The sequence below is a fragment of the Mirounga leonina genome, unplaced genomic scaffold, assembly GCF_011800145.1.
Source record: "Mirounga leonina isolate KUSES-001 unplaced genomic scaffold, KU_Mleo_1.0 Mir_176, whole genome shotgun sequence".
Lineage (NCBI taxonomy): Eukaryota > Metazoa > Chordata > Mammalia > Carnivora > Phocidae > Mirounga > Mirounga leonina.
The window spans coordinates 6,342,712-6,362,174 of NW_023270454.1; the positions used below are offsets into that span (position 1 = coordinate 6,342,712).

At 37.2% G+C, this 19,463-nt stretch overlaps 1 protein-coding gene across 2 annotated transcripts in view; it reads left to right on the top strand.

Annotated features, from left to right (window-relative positions):
* The window catches only part of PPP2R2A (protein phosphatase 2 regulatory subunit Balpha), an 84,369-nt gene that overhangs the window by 36,981 nt on the left and 27,925 nt on the right, over nucleotides 1-19,463 (top strand). For both annotated transcript variants that reach the window (XM_035022593.1, XM_035022591.1), the window contains one exon: nucleotides 14,135-14,232. In XM_035022593.1, the coding sequence (XP_034878484.1) occupies nucleotides 14,135-14,232 (98 nt within the window). The remainder of the gene's footprint in view (nucleotides 1-14,134; nucleotides 14,233-19,463) is intronic.

Below are 19,463 nucleotides of genomic sequence, written 5' to 3' on the forward strand. Positions count from 1 at the left end.
GAGCGGACTGACCTTTGAGAAAAGGTAACAAAAACTTTGAGCTCCCTCTAGAGGTCAGCAGTGACAAAGGAGCATCATAATGGGAAATAACTGAACCTGAAGCTAGCCTACAAGAAAGAAGCTAGCAAGAAACTAGCATTTTATAGATGCATTATCCAGAAAAATATTTTCTTTGGGGAGTAGTTAGTTACCTTTGAGAAGAAATTTGGGTTAATCATACTCTAATTAGCTATGTGGGGTCAATCCTAAATTCAGTGTTTGCTGTATTAGGGTATATTGAACTAATAAAGGGGAAAAGATCATGAAGATAGGTTGTGTTCAAACAAAATGGCATGCTTCTTAGTGGGAGCTCTGAGTGTTGAAGCAAACGAGATCAAAATGAGAATGAATTTCTGTGCTATCAGAACATTCTGACAGCAGGCCCTTGACTTTAGCAGAGCTAAAGGTGATCAGTATACCCTCTGTGTTCTGACCCCCCACCTCCCCAGCTTCTGAAAAGAGAACAATGAGTACAGATCAGTATGCAGAAGTCCAAATTGCAGGCATGTTAAAACTTCTAAGAAAGCTAACATACAATTTAAGTTTTAGAACCTCAGCTGATCAAATGAAAAATCTATTTCAGGACAGAAGTCTTAGTCCTGGTCAGATACTCCATGGATGAGAATTTAGTTACATTGCTGACCTTTACAGTATTTACTCCTTTTGTTCTCAATATGGTTTTTATTCTTCTCTTCAGAACTCCTACATAGTTAGTATGTAACTATAGAATGAAAAAGTTAGAAGTCATGTTTAATTTGTGGTAATATTAAGGATATATGAAAGTTACACATTTGTTAAAAGTTCCTGAAGTGCCCCAAAAAAACAGAAGGATGGGAGCATCCCACAAAGGGATGCAGGAGCCAACCTGAAAGGGCTCTCAATGACCAAATCTGGAATAATTTGAACAACACAATAAATGACATAGTAAGATTATAACCCAAAGTATGAAATAAATAAATATGAGTTCATATAGATAAATAAGTGGGGGAGGGGAGACACATGTCCCCAGCAGAAGAATTTCAAGTAATTTATGTAGATACTCCTCCTCAAAGGGGTGGAGCTTAACACCCCCAATCCTTAAATGTGGGCTGGACTTAATGACTTCCTACCTTATGGGGGGAGGGGATGACTTTATAGTGGAGAAACCTGGCAGTCATCAATAAGTAATATTGTTAAAATGTACCCTGGCCTGATACGATAAGAATGACATTTTACCTCTGTGATCTTCCTGCCAGTAAGCCATAAGAGCAAGTGTGGCCATGAGAAAAACCGTCTCAACTTTAGGGACATACTGTAAAGTACCTGGCCAGTACTCTTCAGAACTGTGAAGGTCATCCAAAACAAGAGAAGTCTGAGAAACTGTCACAGACCAGAGGAAGCTAGAGACAAGAGGACTAAATGTAATGTGGGATCCTGGATGGGGTCCTGGAACTGATAAAGGACACTGGAGAAAAATGAGTGAAAGCTGAATGAAGTGTGGAGTTTAGTTAATATTCCAGTGTTGGCTCTTCAGTTGTGACAGATAAACCATAGCAAATATAAGATGCTAACAAATAAGGAAATACCTGGGTTGAAGGTGTACGGGAACTGTCTGTATTACTGTCTTTGCGACTCTTATGTAAATCTAAAATTATGCTAAAATTAATTTATGGAAAACAGAGGTTCAGCTTAGTTAACTTTTGTGCTGTGTAGCTTTTGTTCAGTGATGTTTGAAAAATCATCCTCAGGTGTCTTGAAAAATGGGGAACTTCTCTGTTATGTGTTACATGCATTATCACTTGCGGTTAAGTAGCCTGTGACTTCTATGTGTGTGACTTTAAAAGTGAGAAAGACCCCATCTCATAAAAGGAGAGTGAGTAGTGATCAGTGACGTAGAATCTCTAGTACCATGGTTTACCGCTGTAGCAGTGGCAGGAGTTGAGCAGAGCAGAATCATGCTTCATTGCCTCAGTTCCGTTCTGATTTCACCATTGATTGGCATATAACTTACAGAAAGTAACGTGTTAAACCACTGTTGGCTGATGAATTCCAGGTTACAAAGAAAGAAATCTGAGATCCATTTTTGTCAGAGTGCGGTCTGGACTAGTGGACTAACAGAGATCCATGGTCATGGGTGGAGTTACGCAGCATTTGCAGCTGTATTGTCCTTTCAGGTCTTTAATTTTCCATATTCCAAGTTGCCTGAAAGAAGCACATTATTTTTCTCCTGCCATTATCCTGTTTTCTTCCTCCCCTAGATGTGTTAAGTATCTGAATACATGTTATATATGCTCTGTCCATTGTTTCTTTGCAAATTTTGAAGTTCATAACTGATTTACTCAAGGTCGAATTATATCTTAATAGTACAGCTGAGACTACATCTCCAGGTGCTGCCACCTTCTTGCCTAATGGTTAATGAAGGGCCAAGGGAAAAGAGTGGAAAGGGAGGAGGATTTCAAGAAAAATTAGAGCAAAATATGAAAGGATATTGGCAGAATAAGAACATCGGATGTTTCCCTTATATTCTCTAACACTTTAGATAACTGGAAGACATTAGTGAGCATCTTTATACATTTTTTTAAATTTTTGGATTATTTTGGTAGGATGACTTCTGGAACCTTGATTCCAGTCTCTTGATTCCAAGAGAATCAGTGCTTTGTGGCTGTTGATTTAAATTATCAAATAGTTTTCCAAAATAACCAGATACACTTCTCTCTACAATGTAGGTAGAACAATTTATATTTTTTCCTCTAGTTTAATAGATAAGAAATGGTATCTTAATTAAAAATTAATTTAATTTTGAGTGGATATTTTCTTATATTTTACCAGTATTGCTCTTCTGTGAATTGTCTTACCATGTTGTATTAGCTGTTTTTGGAAATACAAGTATTTTTTCCTAGTCCACTTGTCTTTAGTTATTGTGTAAAAATCACATTTTTCTTTTATTACGTCTATATATGTTATCCCTCTGGTGTATTTCTACCCCTCCAAAACCTAATACAAATTTTTTTTTTTTTTCCTGGTGGGCCACATACAGAAGGGCTAAGGGAATGGGGATAGGAAAGGTGATATTTCAAGCAAGGCAGACAACACACCCAAGCTAAAGAAGGCAGCATAAGAGTGGGCATAAGTATAAATGTGGAAGCTGTATGTAAAACATCAGCCTTTCTAGAGAATTTGGCCAGTGCTATGGTACTAGAAAAGAAGATGGTATATTTAGGACAAAGGTTCATACTGTTTTCTTATGATACAATTTGCAAACAGTGAAATTTACCCTTTTTAGCATACAGTTCTTCAAAGTTTGATTTTTAAAAAAACATACAGATGGGGTGCCTGGGTGGCACAGTCATTTGAGAATCCGACTCTTGGTTTCAGCACAGGTCGTAATCTCAGGGTGGTAAGATTGAGCCCCATGTCGGGTTCCAGGCTCAGTGCGGAGTCTAAGACTCCCTCTCCCTCTGCCCCTCTACCTTGTGCACGTGCTCTCTCTCTCAAATAAATAAAAATCTTAAAAAAAACAAAACCATACAGACGTTTAATCACTCCCAAGATGAAAAGCAGTTCCATCATTCCAAAAAGTTTTCACGTCCCTTTGTAAGTCAACCTCCACCCAACTCCTAAGCAAACACTGATCTGTTTTCTGTCCTTCTAGTCGTGCCTTTTCCAGAATGTCAGATAAATGGAATTATATAGTATGTAACCTTTGATCTGGTTTCTTTAGCTTAGCACAATGCATTTTGAGTTTAATCCATGTTACTGCTTTTATCAGTAGTTCCTTTTTATTGCTGAGTGGTATTTCATTGTATGGCTATATTGTATTCTGTTTATTCCCCAGTTTGGGGTTGTGTCCGGTTTTTGGTGATTACAAATAAAGCTGCTATAAACATTTGCATCCAGATTTTATGTGACCATTGGTTTTTGTTTCACTTGGGTATCTATCTAGTATTACGATTTTTAGGTCATGTGGTGTTTTAACTTTATAAGAAACTGCCAAAACTTTTTTCCCCCAAAGTGGATGTGCCATTCCCATCAGCTATATGTAAGAGTTCCTGTTGCTCATAATTAGCACTAGGCATTGTCATCTTTTTTCTCTTTTAAATTTGAGTCATTCAGATGGTGTGTAGTGGTATCTCATTACTTATTTTACCTTGTAGAGATTCATCTTTGTCAGAGTTTTCAGGTTACTGTTACGGTAATGGCTATAGATGTGTTAACCTGGACTCCCTGTCTGAGCTCTGGAAACTAATTCCATAATGCTCTGATTGTTTTATTTATGCCGCACAAGTAGGATCAAATATGCTTTGTAATTTTTTTAAACTCAGTGATATAATGTAGACATTCTTTCTTAATACAAATAGATTTTATTTTTTTGCCCTGAGAATGTAAGGTATACATGGACAAACTTTGGAGGGATATATACTGATATAATAATAGTGGTTCTCTCAGAAGTGGGGTTAAGAGTGATGATTGTCTTTTTTTACAAAGCAGTTTGTGAGATTAAAACAAAGAGTAAAGTTATTATAATTCCATTACAGATTTTACAGAAATCATAGTGTATATAAATACATCGTATACATATTTTATAATTTGTGCAAGTTTGCTAAAAGACTGTTTAGCTGTCACCTGTGGTTATCTCTTAGTGGTGGGATTTCACGTTTTCTTATTCTTTCAGTTTTTTTAAGTTGGTTAAAGTGATCACTGTATTGTTTTTTTACAAAAACAATTCTGTCTTAAATATTTATATACTTCGTTTCCTGTAAATGTTTTTAAGTATTTTTATTGCAGTACTGATTTTTATCTTTTGCCTTAGAATTGTAAGATTACCAAGTGGTTAGTTAGAACCAGTGGTTCTTAATCTTTAGCTAATTTTATTGTGGTTAGAGAATGTGGTCTTTAAATTTGTAATTAGAATTCTTTAAGGGACTGTCTGTGGCTCAATGGATGAGTTTTTTAAAAATTGCATAGCTCTTTGGAAGATACTAATTTTTTATATTGGTATAAAGTTCTCTGCAGGTGTGTATCAATTGTATCTTTCCAATGTGTATACTTCCCCCCCCCCCCCTTCTTCCCTGTCCCCTTTTTTAAATCTGTCAGGCATGGAGAAGCATATGTCAGTCTTACACTGTAGTTAAAATTTTTGTCAATTCCTGTATTTCTAATAACCCTGAATAATACATATTAAAAATCTCTGGGTGTAAAGATTCATGACTGTTAACATCTCTACCACACTTTTTATCAAATACACACATTATAAACTCTTGTTCTATTGAATTCTTTTTTACTTAATTCAACCGATGATTGGAGGCATTATTGGCATTTACTAGGCATTGGCCAGGTATGTTAGCTATTTGGTAGTTTGCAGGACAATTTTGAACAAGAAAAAATCATCCTGCTCTGCATGACTTAGAATATTCTGCCAAATCTTCATGATGCTGAAAAAAACTTACTTATTCTGAGCCTGAAATATAACTCTTTATTTATCAAGTATTTTTTTGCATGAGTTTAATGTACATACTGAGGTTTACTGTGTAAATCAGGGGAAGATTCTGCTTTGAAATATTAGAATTTTTTTAAAAGATTTATTCTAGAAAGAGTGAGCAGGGAGGAAGGGCAGAGAGAGTCCCAAGCAGCCTCCGTGCCAAGCACAGAGCCTTACGCAGGGCTCAATCCCAGGTCCCTGAGATCATGACCTGAGCCAAAACCAAGAGTTGTACACTCAACTGACTGTGCCACCCAGGCACCCCTGAAATACTAGAATTTTACAAAGGATTCTTCATGATTTTGCAAAGTCACATCACCAGTGCAGGCTATTGATGGTTTTTGAGTTACCACTATTATATACCTGTATAAGTCTGCATTTATAACTGATCTCTTGTGGTTATTCTACATATAGTGTCATCATGCTTGAAAGTTTACATACTGGTCTTTTTAAAAAATATATATATATATCCCACCTTTTTTTCTGGGACTGCAGTGACCCATGTGGTAGATACCCATTAGTATCCTACAAGTCAGGTCTTTGTTCTTTTTTCCTGCTTTGCTCCTGCCCTTTTTTTTTTTAAATTTCCTCCCCTATTGCTAGCCCTTCAAGTTCTTGATCTTTTCTACTGCAGTATCTCATCTGTTAATGTCATCCAGTATATTTTTCATTTCTAGGTGTTCCTTCTTTGTTTTTTCTCTTCTATTTCTCAACATGTTCTTAATTCTGTGTTCTGGGGCATATTTACAACAGCTGTTTCAAGGTTCTTGTCTGCTGGGACCTTACTAATTCCATCATTTTTGTCATTTCTGGTTCCATTGGTTTATTTTTCTTCTGGTTATGAGTCACATAACCTACTTCTTTACATTCTGGTGATTTTGGATTGGATGCCAAACATTGTGAATTTACATTGTTGAGTGTTGGATTTTATTCTAGCACATCGTTACTTGAAGTAAATTTGATTCTTTTAAAGTTTACTTTTAGCTTTGTTAGGACAAATTCAGTCTTTAGTTCTGATTTAGTCCCACTACTAAGGTGATGCTCTTCTGAAGACTTTATCTGTGCCTCATTAATTATGAGGTTTCTCTGTTCCAGCTGGTAGGGATCTTTTTTTTTTTTTTTTTAAGATTTTATTTATTTATTTTACAGAGACACAGTGAGAGAGGGAACACAAGCAGAGGGAGTCGGAGAAGGAGAAGCAGGCTTCCTGCAGAGCAGGGAGCCCGATGTAGGGCTCCATCCCAGGACCCCTGGGATCGTGAGCTGAGCCGAAGGCAGACGCTTAACAACTGAGCCACCCAGGCGCCCCTCAGCTGGTAGGGGTTCTTAACAATTTTGAGCCCTCATAAGCTTTTTGGTGGTTCTTTCCTAGGCCTTATGGAATGCTCAGATGGGTATTCATTTAAGGATCCTAAGTGTCCTCTCTGTAAATCCCTCCAACTTTCTTTTGATACTCTGCCACAAATTCCAGCTGATTCTGCTTTCTCTAACCCCCAGTTTCTCTCTCCACAGCTAAGTGACAGTGCTGGTCTGTATTTGAATTCTTCCTGTCTGACTGTACTGCCCTAAAGTAGAGTGGGTTAAATACACGATTCCATTTCTTTTTCTTGTCTAAAGGATTCAACAGTATTTTGAAAAGTATTTTGTTCCCGTTTTCTAGTCCTTCCCAGCAAGAGGATGCATCAAGACTGTCTTGTTTTCCCTCATGGCCAGAAGCAAATGACCAATCCTAACCCTCATCCTCACCTTCACCCACATGTCAGAGCTAATAATTGTTTGCTCACCTAATATGTGGCAGTTATTGCTCATTACTACTATGTATATATACCATAAATTTTCTCTTGTCTGATTTTTATGCTGAGAATGTTATATTTCTGTACCCTGTTTATTATACCACTTAAGAAATAGGGAAGATAGGTAACAAGAAGGAAATGTTATATCTGGTGAAATAAAAACAGACCAATAATACTGCTGTTGTCATGGTTACCACCAACTAACTACCGCTCCGCCTCCAAAAGAAAGCAGTTATTTCGCCTTCTTAGAATGAAACCCGGCTACTGATGGTTTAGAAGGAAAGGAAAACGTTGGAAGAAATGAGTTTCATTTTATATAATACATTATAAATCCTTGGTTTTTATTAACAGTAGATAAGATTTAACAATAAAGGTCAAAAACATAGTGCCTGTTAAGTTCTCACTAAAAATTTGATTGTGCCTTTAAGTGCTGTCTTTATGTTGCTTGGAATTCAGTCTCTGTCTAAAATTGCTGTGTGTTGACTTAGTGCACAGGAGGGCAGTTGAAAGGGAGTCCTTTTTTTTTTTTTTTAAAGATTTTATTTATTTGAGAGAGAGAGACAGAGAGAGAGCATGAGAGGGGGGAGGGTCGGGAGGGTCAGAGGGAGAAGCAGGCTCCCTGCAGAGCAGGGAGCCCGATGCGGGACTCGATCCAGGGACTCCAGGATCATGACCTGAGCCTAAGGCAGTCGCTTAACCAACTGAGCCACCCAGGCGCCCAGGGAGTCCTTTTTATTAACTAAATTAGAATGTTCTTTTTATAAGATTAACAGGCAGTTTTTTCATTGTGAAATAACATTTTTATTGGCCATAGGAAATATCTTATTTTTTTCTTTAAAAGAGGAAGTTTTTGTTCTTTAATTTTTGTTCGTTGCTATTGGTTTGGGAGAATATGGCCCAGTTGATGGGCCATCCCTTGAGTTTAGTAGTATGACTCATAACAGTGAGGTTAATGTCTTTGCTTTTTAAAAGTATGTTATAGTTACTTTAATCTCAGAAGTAAAGTGTTCTCAAGTTTTCATTAATAGTTTGTTTTAAAACTAGTATCCAGGAATCTAAATTTTCATGAAACACATTTATATTTTCATCCTGCTGCTCCTTGGGACAGCAGCCCATGTGTTGTAAGATAGTTGTTTTATTTTACCCATAGCTCATTGTTCAAAGGTTCAAAATTATCTTCGGTCCAGCATTCTTGGCTTTGCAGTAGAAGTCAGTGTCCACCCTGTAATGTTTTAGACTTAGTCTGTTCAGTGTGGGAACCAAGTGTGGCTTGTGATGACTATATTAAACAGTGCAGGTACAGGACACTTCCATTCTAACACAGTTCTGTTGAACAGCACTGTTGTGGACTTTCTGCAGTCATCACCTCTATTTTTTAAAAATGGTATGGAACATTAGGAGGATATATTTTTTCTAGAAGTGGATTTATTACAATTTTCCAAAAACTGATACCTGTATTTGGTCAACCTTGCTGGGGTATAGTGTGGTATGGGAGCATGCCATGCTTTTTCCTCACCTTTTGCACATCGTGGTACCCCTAGAAAGCAGTTAGGTTCAGTACGGCACACTGAGGTAAATAGGTTGTTCATGATGGGAGGGTAACAGATTTGGGTGCTTTGCAGTATCCACTCAAACTTACAACCCATTCCTGGCATGCCAGTATGCCGTGGCACGTGCAGTTCAAAGCTCAGTTTCATAGTGTTCTTCATAAGTGATTCCTGGATGTTTTGTGATTCTGTAAGCAGCATTTGATTTTCTTCTTCCTTTTATTTCTCCCTTTCATATGTCATATTCTCAGTGAGACCCTGTGAGATCTTGGCATTTCACGAGTCAAAAAAACTTAAAAAGCATCATCCACAGACTTGGAGATTTAATAGGTGCTTGTGTATATTTGATGGTTCTTATGCTTGTACAGATGGTTGAGCATCCAGACATCATGGTAGCTCTTTTCTTTTGGGGGGAAGGGACGAAGGAACGCCATTGACACAGTACCTATTTAAATTTCATCATATAAACCAGGAAAATAATTTACTTATCTGAAATATGGCTATATTAAATACATGAAGTATAAAAATTACAGCAAGGAGGCCACAATTCTATCCACCCACCCCTCCACCAAATACAGTTGCTTTACACTATTCAACTAAGCAGTGGTTTTGTTGGCTATTTCTAAAGTTTTCTCTTTGTTCGTTGGCTTTTGGCAAGATGAGTAATAACAAACAGCAGTATCTTAATATCTGTAAATTGAGAAAGTTGTATACCTTTCACCCATTATTTCTCTTCCTTCCAAAAGGATTTAAAGTGGGTTGACTTCCTAGTGTATGGTATCTTTGGTTCTTGCCCTTCCCTAACATTCAACCTTTCTAGATACTTAGGCCAGTTGCTTAGTTGTTTCTAGGATTCCTCAGCCTATCTCCAGTGTACCTGTTAAAATTTTGTATCCTTGCTGCAAAGATGGTTCAGTATTAAGCATTTATAAACTTTACTGTGGAATTCTAGTTGTTGTAAAATAACCATTCCTGAGATGAGTGACCATTGTGAGAACAGATGTCTTTTTTTTTCTTTTTCAAATTTTTATTTAAATTCTAGTTAGTTAACATATGTAAGAACAGATGTCTTATTATTCTTGTTGCAGCTTGCTCTAAAATACTGGTCTTTTTCTCTTCTCTCCCTCCTCTTCCCTCTTCACCTTCTCTCTCTTACATGCGCACAGACGCAGACCCACACACGTCTCTTTGCTTCCCCTCCCTATCACATGTTCAGTGACTGCATTATAAATTGCTTCGTCAATCAGTACTGTCTTTAGTACCTGGGGTGGGGAGGGAGGGTAGTGTAATAAAGGCTGCTTTATTACTTGATCCTTGTTCTGTCTTCTAAGAATTACATAGATGTAGACTCCCCCATCACCACCATCCCCACCCCACATCTCTCTTCAGCCCTTTTACTATAATGACCTCCTTTCTGACTTAATCATCTCTAGATTTTTTTTCCTGTCCAGATCACCTAAGGAAGATCAAGACTTCTCCCCTGTTGGAAATCGAGCCCATCTTGGAGTATACCTGTCCCTCCTGCTTTTCACTACTCAGCAGGGAAGCTAGTCAGTCCTAGTGATACCATCATCATTGACTTATCCCTTATTAACTTACAGCCATGACAGCTTATCGACTTAACAAGTTGTGATTTCTTTAAGTGAATGCAACAGTCTGTACCTGGGAAAAAGATGAAATAATTTAAATACTGAGCCAACCCTGCCTATTATTCATTGGATGAACAGGAAAATGAATCTGCTGTTAGGTGTGAGCATTTTACCAAGTTGAGAGTCCTAGAGGTCATGGATATTTTTGGTGTAGCATGACTTTATATTCAAATTAAGTAGTTCATTTGATGCATTAGCCAAAGAAACCATAAACTAGCCTTGCAGTAGGGGAAATTGGCTGAGTTGGACTGATAGCAGAAAGAATTTATGTTTGTCTGAGGGGCTTGAATTTAAAGATAATTTTATTATGTATGATTTTTACCTTATTCCCCAATTTTAGAACCTAACCTTCAAATCAGTGAGTCCATATATTCTGTCTGATATTGTTAGTTTCTACTTATTTTTTGTCTCAAACTGTACTCTAATGTACTTTAAGTGCAGGGACTGTGTATGTTTTTAACCCTTTAACATATTCAGTACAGAAGTAAGTACAGTACAGAGCACCCAACAGAATGGCTTTTATGTTTGATTTCTTATTTGGCCCATTGCTTGTGCAGTAGTTAGTGTGTTGTTTAGTACTTACATATTAAATAATATTTACAGTGTAGCTTTTCCAACATTGTTTTATTGTTGATCTTTAGTTTTGTACCATTGTGATTGGAAAATATACTTGGTATGATTTCAGTCTTCTTAAATTTGTAATATTTGTTAGGTGTCTTTTTATGTGATTTAATTGGGGGATTCTTCTGTGTGTACTTGAAGAAAATGTGTATTCTGTTTTTCTTGGATGGAATGTTTTATATATATACTTTTAGAACCATGTATTCTGAAGTATGCTTCAAGTAAAAAACTTTCTTGTTGAAAAAGAAAAAGTAATTTTTACTGAGGATACTTGTTTAAAATAAATCATGTCAAATTGCACTACTGGGTATTTACCCCAAAGATACAAATGTAGTGATCTGAAGGGCCACGTGCATCCCAATGTTTATAGCAGCAGTGTCCACAATAGCCAAACTATGGAAAGAACCCAGATGTCCATCGATTGATGGATGGATAAAGAAGATGTGGTGTATATATATACAATGGAATATTATGCAGCCATTAAAAAAAAAAACAAAAAAACCCCAAATCTTGCCATTTGCAACGACGTGGATGGAACTAGAGGGTATTATGCTAAGCAAAATAAGTCAATCAGAGAAAGACAAGCATCATATGATCTCACTGATACGAGGAATTCTTAATTTCAGGAAACAAACTGAGGGTTGCTGGAGTGGTGGGGGTGGGAGGGATGGGGTGGCTGGGTGATGGACACTGGGGAGGGTATGTGCTATGGTGAGCTCTGTGAATTGTGTAAGACTGTTGAATCACAGACCTGTACCTCTGAAACAAATAATACATTATATGTTTAAAAAAAAAAAAAAAAAAGAGTAGGAAGGGGAAAATGAAGGGGAGGAATCGGAAGGCGAGACGAACCATGAGAGACTATGGACTCTGAGTGAGAAACAGGGTTTTAGAGGGAAGGGGGTGGGGGGATGGGTTAACCTGGTGATGGGTATTAAGGGGGGCACGTACTGAATGGAGCACTGGGTGTTATACGCAAACAATGAGTCATGAAACACTACATCAAAAACTAATGATGTAATGTATGGTGACTAACATAATAAGATAAAATTAAAAAAGCATGTTAGGGGAAGTTGGTGGGGATGGGTCAAACAGGTGAAGGGGATTAAGAGTACACTTAACCATGATGAGCACTGAATATATAGAATTGTTGAATCATTATATTGTACACCTGAAACTAAAATAACACTGTATGTTAACTCTACTGGAAGTAAAATAAAAAACTTAATAAAAAATAGAATGGCTTTTAAATATTACGTTTATATATTCAGTTTTACACCTTTATGTTACATATGCAAACACTAAACTTACTCTTTCCTCCTGATACTACTGACCATGGGGGGCTTCTGGGTTTTTAACCTGGAAGTGGGGTGCTGTCCATACCATCTGAAGGTATATGCAAATTTTTGTACACACTTAAAACATATGCAGTTTTCTGGCACAGCATGTGTAACGTTGAGTAGATTCTCAGAGTGTTCCAAAAAGGTAAAGTGTCTTGGACCTAGACAATGGAAAAAGCGAAGAAAGCTTTCCAAAATCAAACTGGTCTTGAAAAAAATCACTAAAAACTATAAAATGATACGTTGGTCAGTAATTTAAAGATTTAAGGTATATAGTGTTTATTATATCAAGTCAAAATGCTTAAATTCTTACAGTGAGCTAATATAGACCAGAAAATGACCCTTCTCTTGTAGGAAAAGTTTACTTATTTCAAGTGCATATGACAGAGTCTTTCCAATTTGGCATACTACTTTATAGTGAAGAACTTGTTAGTTAACAGTGGTAATTTTTATAGTGTAGTTGTTTATCTTAATGCCTAATTGTGTAACTTAGATTTTTTTTCTTTAGAAAAATGGCTCTGGTGTCAAAAAGCAAGTGAAAACCCCTATAACTTACTTGATCTTACTGTGAAATTAGCACTGACTTTGGGTGTAACATGACCAATTCTAGTAGCCTTTGTGGTGTTTGGGAGCCATGAGAAGAGCTGTGCATGTGGAAGGTGCATAGCACAAAGCATTTCTGCTGTGTGTGTGTGTTCTGTTCGCAGACATTTGTTTAAGAGGCCATAATTTGAATTAATAATTTTACTGTTAAAATTCCATCTGAAATCATTTTTATATTTAAAACTTCCCCCCAGAAGAATGAAGGGGGCGGAAATCGGAGGGGGAGACGAACCATGAGAGACGATGGACTCTGAAAAACAAACTGAGGGTTCTAGAGGGGAGGGGGGTGGGAGGATGGGTTAGCCTGGTGATGGGTCTTAAAGAGGGCACGTTCTGCATGGAGCACTGGGTGTTATGCACAAACAATGAATCATGGAACACTACATCAAAAACTAATGATGTAATGTATGGTGATTAACATAACAATAAAAATTAAATAAATAAAATTTCCCCCCTTTTCAGTTATATCTGCTTTAATTTTCTAGGCTGCCTTTGGATTTGCATAAAGAAGCTTATCAAAAGTATATGAGAAAGAAAATTAGCAACATAATTATTAATGTTTAATGGTGCTATCAAAATGTTTCATAAATTGTTGGATTACAAATTCATCATTTTAGTGAAATACCAGTAAACTACTAGTATTTAAGTATTTATTACTTGTGTTATTAAAATAGTCTCATACTGGGCGCCTGGGTGGCTCAGTTGGTTGAGCGACTGCCTTAGGCTCAGGTCATGATCCTGGAGTCCCTGGATCGAGTCCCGCATCGGGCTCCCTGCACGGCAGGGAGTCTGCTTCTCCCTCTGACCCTCCCCCCTCTCATGTGCTCTCTCTCTCTCTCAAATAAATAAATAAAATCTTTAAAAATAAAAAAATAAAATAGTCTCATACTGATTTATTGTGCAGAGAACGTTTTTTTGGAGAACCAAAACATTCATGAAAGAATCTTAGATTTACTTATTTCTGATGACAGGTTGATCTGTAGGCTTCCAACGTGTTAGGAAAAACATGCTAAGTTCTGAAACTAGTAAGTTGGGAAAGAAGAACTGACATCATCTTTTCTTTGTTTTTGTTTCAATTATACAGCAGATATAATTTCTACAGTAGAATTTAATCATTCTGGAGAATTACTAGCAACAGGAGATAAAGGTGGTAGAGTCGTCATCTTTCAACAGGAGCAGGAGGTAAGTGTTTAAAGTTTAATATCTAAATTTCAGGTTGCTCTTGGGGCTAGAACTTCTGTTGCACTTGAAGTATTTCATCAGAGGATGTTGGCTTTTTTTTTTTTTTTTTTTTTAAGAAGTACCTGTTTATTCAAGCAGAATATCCAGTGGATAGATAGCTCTGCCTCTCTTAGCTTTGTGTGTGTGTGTGATTTTGATTTAAAAACACAGCGCTTTAATTGTTAGAAGATTTGGTTAGAGAGAGGAGTGGGAAGTGGTGGAATTAATCCAAGATTTTAACTGGTTTTGAAGCCTTGCCCCCCCCCCCCCTTTTTTTTCTCTTAAAAAATTCCATAAAGCAAAATTGCTTCTCTCTTCTCAATGCCTAGTTTGCTTTGTGCAATTGGGGGTGGGAGGCTAGTTTAAAGAAAAAGCTGCTCACTTATTTTGACATCAGTTCATACTAATACTGTTACTGTGGTTTAAATAAAACGGTTTTAAATGACAACTGCATGTATACCCATGTAATATAATTTACAAGCTCAGTACCCCTTTTAAAATGAGTTGATTTGACAATTGTTTCCTTTTCTCTTTGAAGAAGGGAATTGCTCATTGCAGACTCTTGAGATTAAAGTGAGTTTTGTTTTGGGTATAGCCTAGGCACACTTCTAAATCTAATTGACAAGATTTCTCACTAAAATTTTATGCTAAACAAAATTTGTCACACTAGATTTTCCCTTGCTCTTTCCCTCCATTTGTAGATCAAAGTTGAAACCTTTTTAAAAAATCATTTGTTTTGAAACATTCTGTCCCTGTCTATATATCCAAAAAGAGTTAAAGTAATGTGCATAAATTGCAAGGGTTTACAAATAGATGTCTAAATCATAACAGAGAGTTAGGTTTTAAAGGATTGTGAAGTTCCTTAAATAAGCAAAGAATCTAGTAATAATACTACTACTTTGCACTTCTATAGCGCCTTTGACCTGAGGATCTCAAAGTGCTTTACAAACACTAATGAATTAATCCTCACAACACCCCAGTGAGGTAGGTAATTTAATTTAAAAAAAAAATGATTAATAGTGTCTGATTAGAAGATGCACAAACACTAAATATGTCTCCTTTTATTTATTTTTTTTTTTTGGTTGGAAGACAATATGAAAGACTCAAGCTTTTCTTGTCAGAGACGGTTCTTGTGGGAAGTGGGGGACAAAATCAGTTTTCTGTTCCTGTTTTTTTTTTTTTTTTTTTTTTTTAAGATTTTATTTATTTGACAGAGACACAGCGAGAGAGGGAACACAAGTAGGGGGAGTGGGAGAGGGAGAAGCAGGCTTCCCGCGGAGCAGGGAGCCCGATGGGGGGCTCGATCCCAGGACCCCGGGATCATGACCTGAGCCGAAGGCAGACGCTTAACGGCTGAGCCACCCAGGCGCCCCGTTCTGTTCCTGTTTTTAAGCAACTAAAATCTTGACCATAGGAATCTTGAAATACTTAAGAGTTGAAATGGAACCTTACAGATCATTACAGTTTCCCTTTCTTTACAAATGAGAAAGTCAAGATATTAGGAGATCACTTGATTAGTGGCAGAACTAACAACTAGAACCCACAACTTCTGACATGTCATCTTTTCAGTATTCTTCAGTGCCTTTCATGTTAGATAACTAAAATATGAATGTTAATTTTGTCACTCAGAATTTGAGCTGGCATTCCCATAAGCATTTTCTGCCCTTGAGTGTTTTTTTCCCTGGAAGTTAATAACTTGTCTACACTTTGCTTTTGTTTTAAAGAAAGATGTTTGGAGTTTTCAGTAAATGTAGTAGGGTGTCGATAAATGTACTCAGTAATAGTTGAAGGCTGTCAGTAATACCTTAAATTGGTGTATATAAATAGTATGTAAATAAAAGGTCTAACAGTTACCGAAACTGCTTGAACGTTTTACTTGTATTGGGAAACAAGGCCAAAAATTTGAAGCAGATATTTCTTTTGTGAAATGCTATCAAAGATTCTGAAGTACTGATATTTAAAATATATGCCCTTATAAGGAGGAGTTAGCAAAATGACTTTTTGAGAAGGGCCACTGGTATCTATCATTCTTAACTGCATTTGAGAATTCAAGACCGTTTTTCCCAAATGAAGGGGGAGAAATTGGAGGGGGAAGACGAACCATGAGAGACTATGGACTCTGAGAAACAAACTGAGACTATGGACTCTGAGAAACAAACTGAGACTATGGACTCTGAGAAACAAACTGAGGGTTCTAGAGGGGAGAGGAGTGGGGGGATGGGTTAGCTGGTGATGGGTATTAAGGAGGTCACGTATTGAATGGAGCACTGGGTGTTATATGCAAACAATGAATCATGGAACACTACATCAGAAATTAATGATGTAATGTATGGTGATTAACATAACATAATAAAAATAAAATAAAAGAGTTAAAGACCAATTCATTATCTGGAACTTCAGATTAGTAGTGTGTCCTCTTAGAATTACTTAGTGTATCAGTATTTTTAAGTGATAGATTAAATAATGATGTAATGATTGATTTCCTCCTTTGAAACTTGATCTTGTTAATACTAATTTGGTGCCTCTTACCTAATTTATTTTCCACATTTTTTTTTTAAAGATTTTATTTATTTATTTGACAGTGAGAGAATGAGAGAGAGCACATGAGAGGGGGGAGGGTCAGAGGGAGAAGCAGACTCCCCGCTGAGCAGGGAGCCCGATGCGGGACTCGATCCAGGGACTCCAGGATCATGACCTGAGCTGAAGGCAGTCGCTTAACCAACTGAGCCACCCAGGCGCCCTATTTTCCACATTTTTAAGCCATATCTTATACTGGAGCTTCTACTATAGACCTGTCTTTAGGACAGTTTACGTCACTGATAATGTATGTGTTGCTTACATCTAGAGGCATCTTTATATATTTAGATTAGATTTTTATGAATTCACACCTATTGTATCTGTAAAACAGGGTTATAGTTTGAAGAGTGGAAGATAACTTAAAGGTGGTCCTTTCCTAGTTTTTAGATAATCACAGGAAAAGTTGTATCAGAAGGTTAGATTGCTTAGTTTAATATCAGAGCTCTGGAATTCGAACTTTATTTCTAAATTTCAGTCCAGCTTCTAACAACCACAGCTATTCATACATTTCAGGGCACACTGGTGCCTCTGTGGAGCATTTCTTAGTCTCTGATGATGGCGCTAGCTCTGTTTGCAGAACACCGTGGCATTTGCATTATTGTGGCTTTATCTTTTCACCTGTCGCTGGGTGAGAACTTCACTTAATTGGCAAATCAAACTGACACCTTTAACTCCCCTTTCTGTCTCACTTCTGTTAAACCTCAAATGTGTCAGGACCCCTGCCTGTCATCCTGTTGGGTACCTCTTGCTGCCTGTCCCTCTTTTCCCCAAGGAAAGTGGGTATTCATTTAGAGGGTAGGGTCTTCATTCAGTTCAAATATATTTCAGCCTGGTGATCCTGTAACATAACTAACATGTTCTTACAGTTTTTTGTTTGATAGAATCTCCTGATAGAATAAGGTCATGTAGGAAAATTGAGGCACAGGGTAAGATGGTTTCCATGAGGCATCCCACCTATCGTGTTTTGATATCCAATCCAGTGTTTATAGCATGTCCTAAAGTAGGTCACAGCTTATATGTAATAGCTTTTCACAACAAAGTAGATGGTGGGATATATTTTTTTGATAATGAAAATATTAATAAAGTTTTTCTTGGGAGATTCCAAGCCACTGTTAGGTGTGGTTGGTGTTCTATATTTTTTAGGGGAGCTTTGTTTTCATGGGTGCTCAAATTAGGTGGTTAGCAATTGTTGAAATAGCTTGGTTCCTGTTGACTTTGGACTGCTCAGACCTTCAGTTTTCTCTGAGGCTTTCTGATGTACATGGTAAGTTTAAGTGGTTTTTTAAAGGGACAGTTAAAGGAGAAAGGTGAAAAGGGAGGTATTTTTTTTTTTTTTCAGTTCTTCCTAGATTATTATACAGCCTTTGTTTTTTGTTTTCTAGGAGTGCTAGTAATTTTCTCCCCTCTTTCTCTCTCTTTGTTCTTTTTTTTTTCCCCCAAAGATTTTATTTATTTATTTGACAGAGAGAGAGCAAGAGAAGGAACATAGGCAGGGGGAGTGGGAGAGGGAGAAGCAGGCTTCCCACTGAGCAGGGAGCCCGATGTGGGGCTCGATGTGGGGCTCGATCCCAGGACCCTGGGATCATGACCTGAGCCGGAGGCAGATGCTTAACGACTGAGCCATTCAGGCGTCCCCTCTCTCTTTTTGTTCTTATGTGGTATTCCTAAAACTCCTTAACAGGATATAGAAGAAACCTTAGAAATGCGTGCTTATCACAAAAGATGGGTATGGGTTTAATATGATTGGATTTTGTTTTTAAATCATTTGGAAAGACTAGAATGGGGCTCAAAATCAACAAGATGTTGTTTTACAGAATTCAGTATCTATACAAAGGAGTTTAGTTTGATGTTTAAGTGAAGGAATAGAACCCACTCACTGTTCTAGGGTGATGTGGCAGCATTCACTTAACATGGTATTTACTGAGCACCAGTCAGAACAGCAAATTTAGCAGTGTCAGTGAGGAATGGTCAAAGGGACTGAGGCTGTAATAGCCAGGAGAAGAGATGATGTAGAGTCTTGATATTTAGAGATTCGCGTGAGAAGAAACGATTAGTTTCTTTTGTATGTGGAAATAAATGCATAAGAGCTGGGGATGCCCATCTGTCAGGAATATTATAGAAAGAATACACGAGTTCAAGAAAATACCACTGTGGTAACTTCCAAATCAGTGTATCTATAAAATGAGATTTCTTTTCTAAGCTACCAAGCTTTCACTATCTTCATTTTTCATTTACTCTTTGATTCTAAGTTTGTGTTTTTCAGAGTGCAAAATGTTGGAATCACCTGGGAACGTATATTCAAATGCAGATTCCTAGACTGTGTCTCAGAACCACTAAATCAGAATGTCTGGAGGCCTGAGATTCCACTTTTCCTTTTTTTTTTTTTTTTTTTTAAAGTCCTTTGGGGACTTCACCTGATAGAAAATGCAAAATTGAAATTGTCTGCATTCCACTACCAGGATAATGATAAAAGCTCCAAAATACAGCTTCAAGTTTATATTATCTAAAAATACATTTAAACAGTTTTCCCAAGATCATATGATACATAGAGAAAAATGCACAGAATCACAAGTGTACGGTTCTGTGAATTTTGACAAAACAAACACACTTGTGTA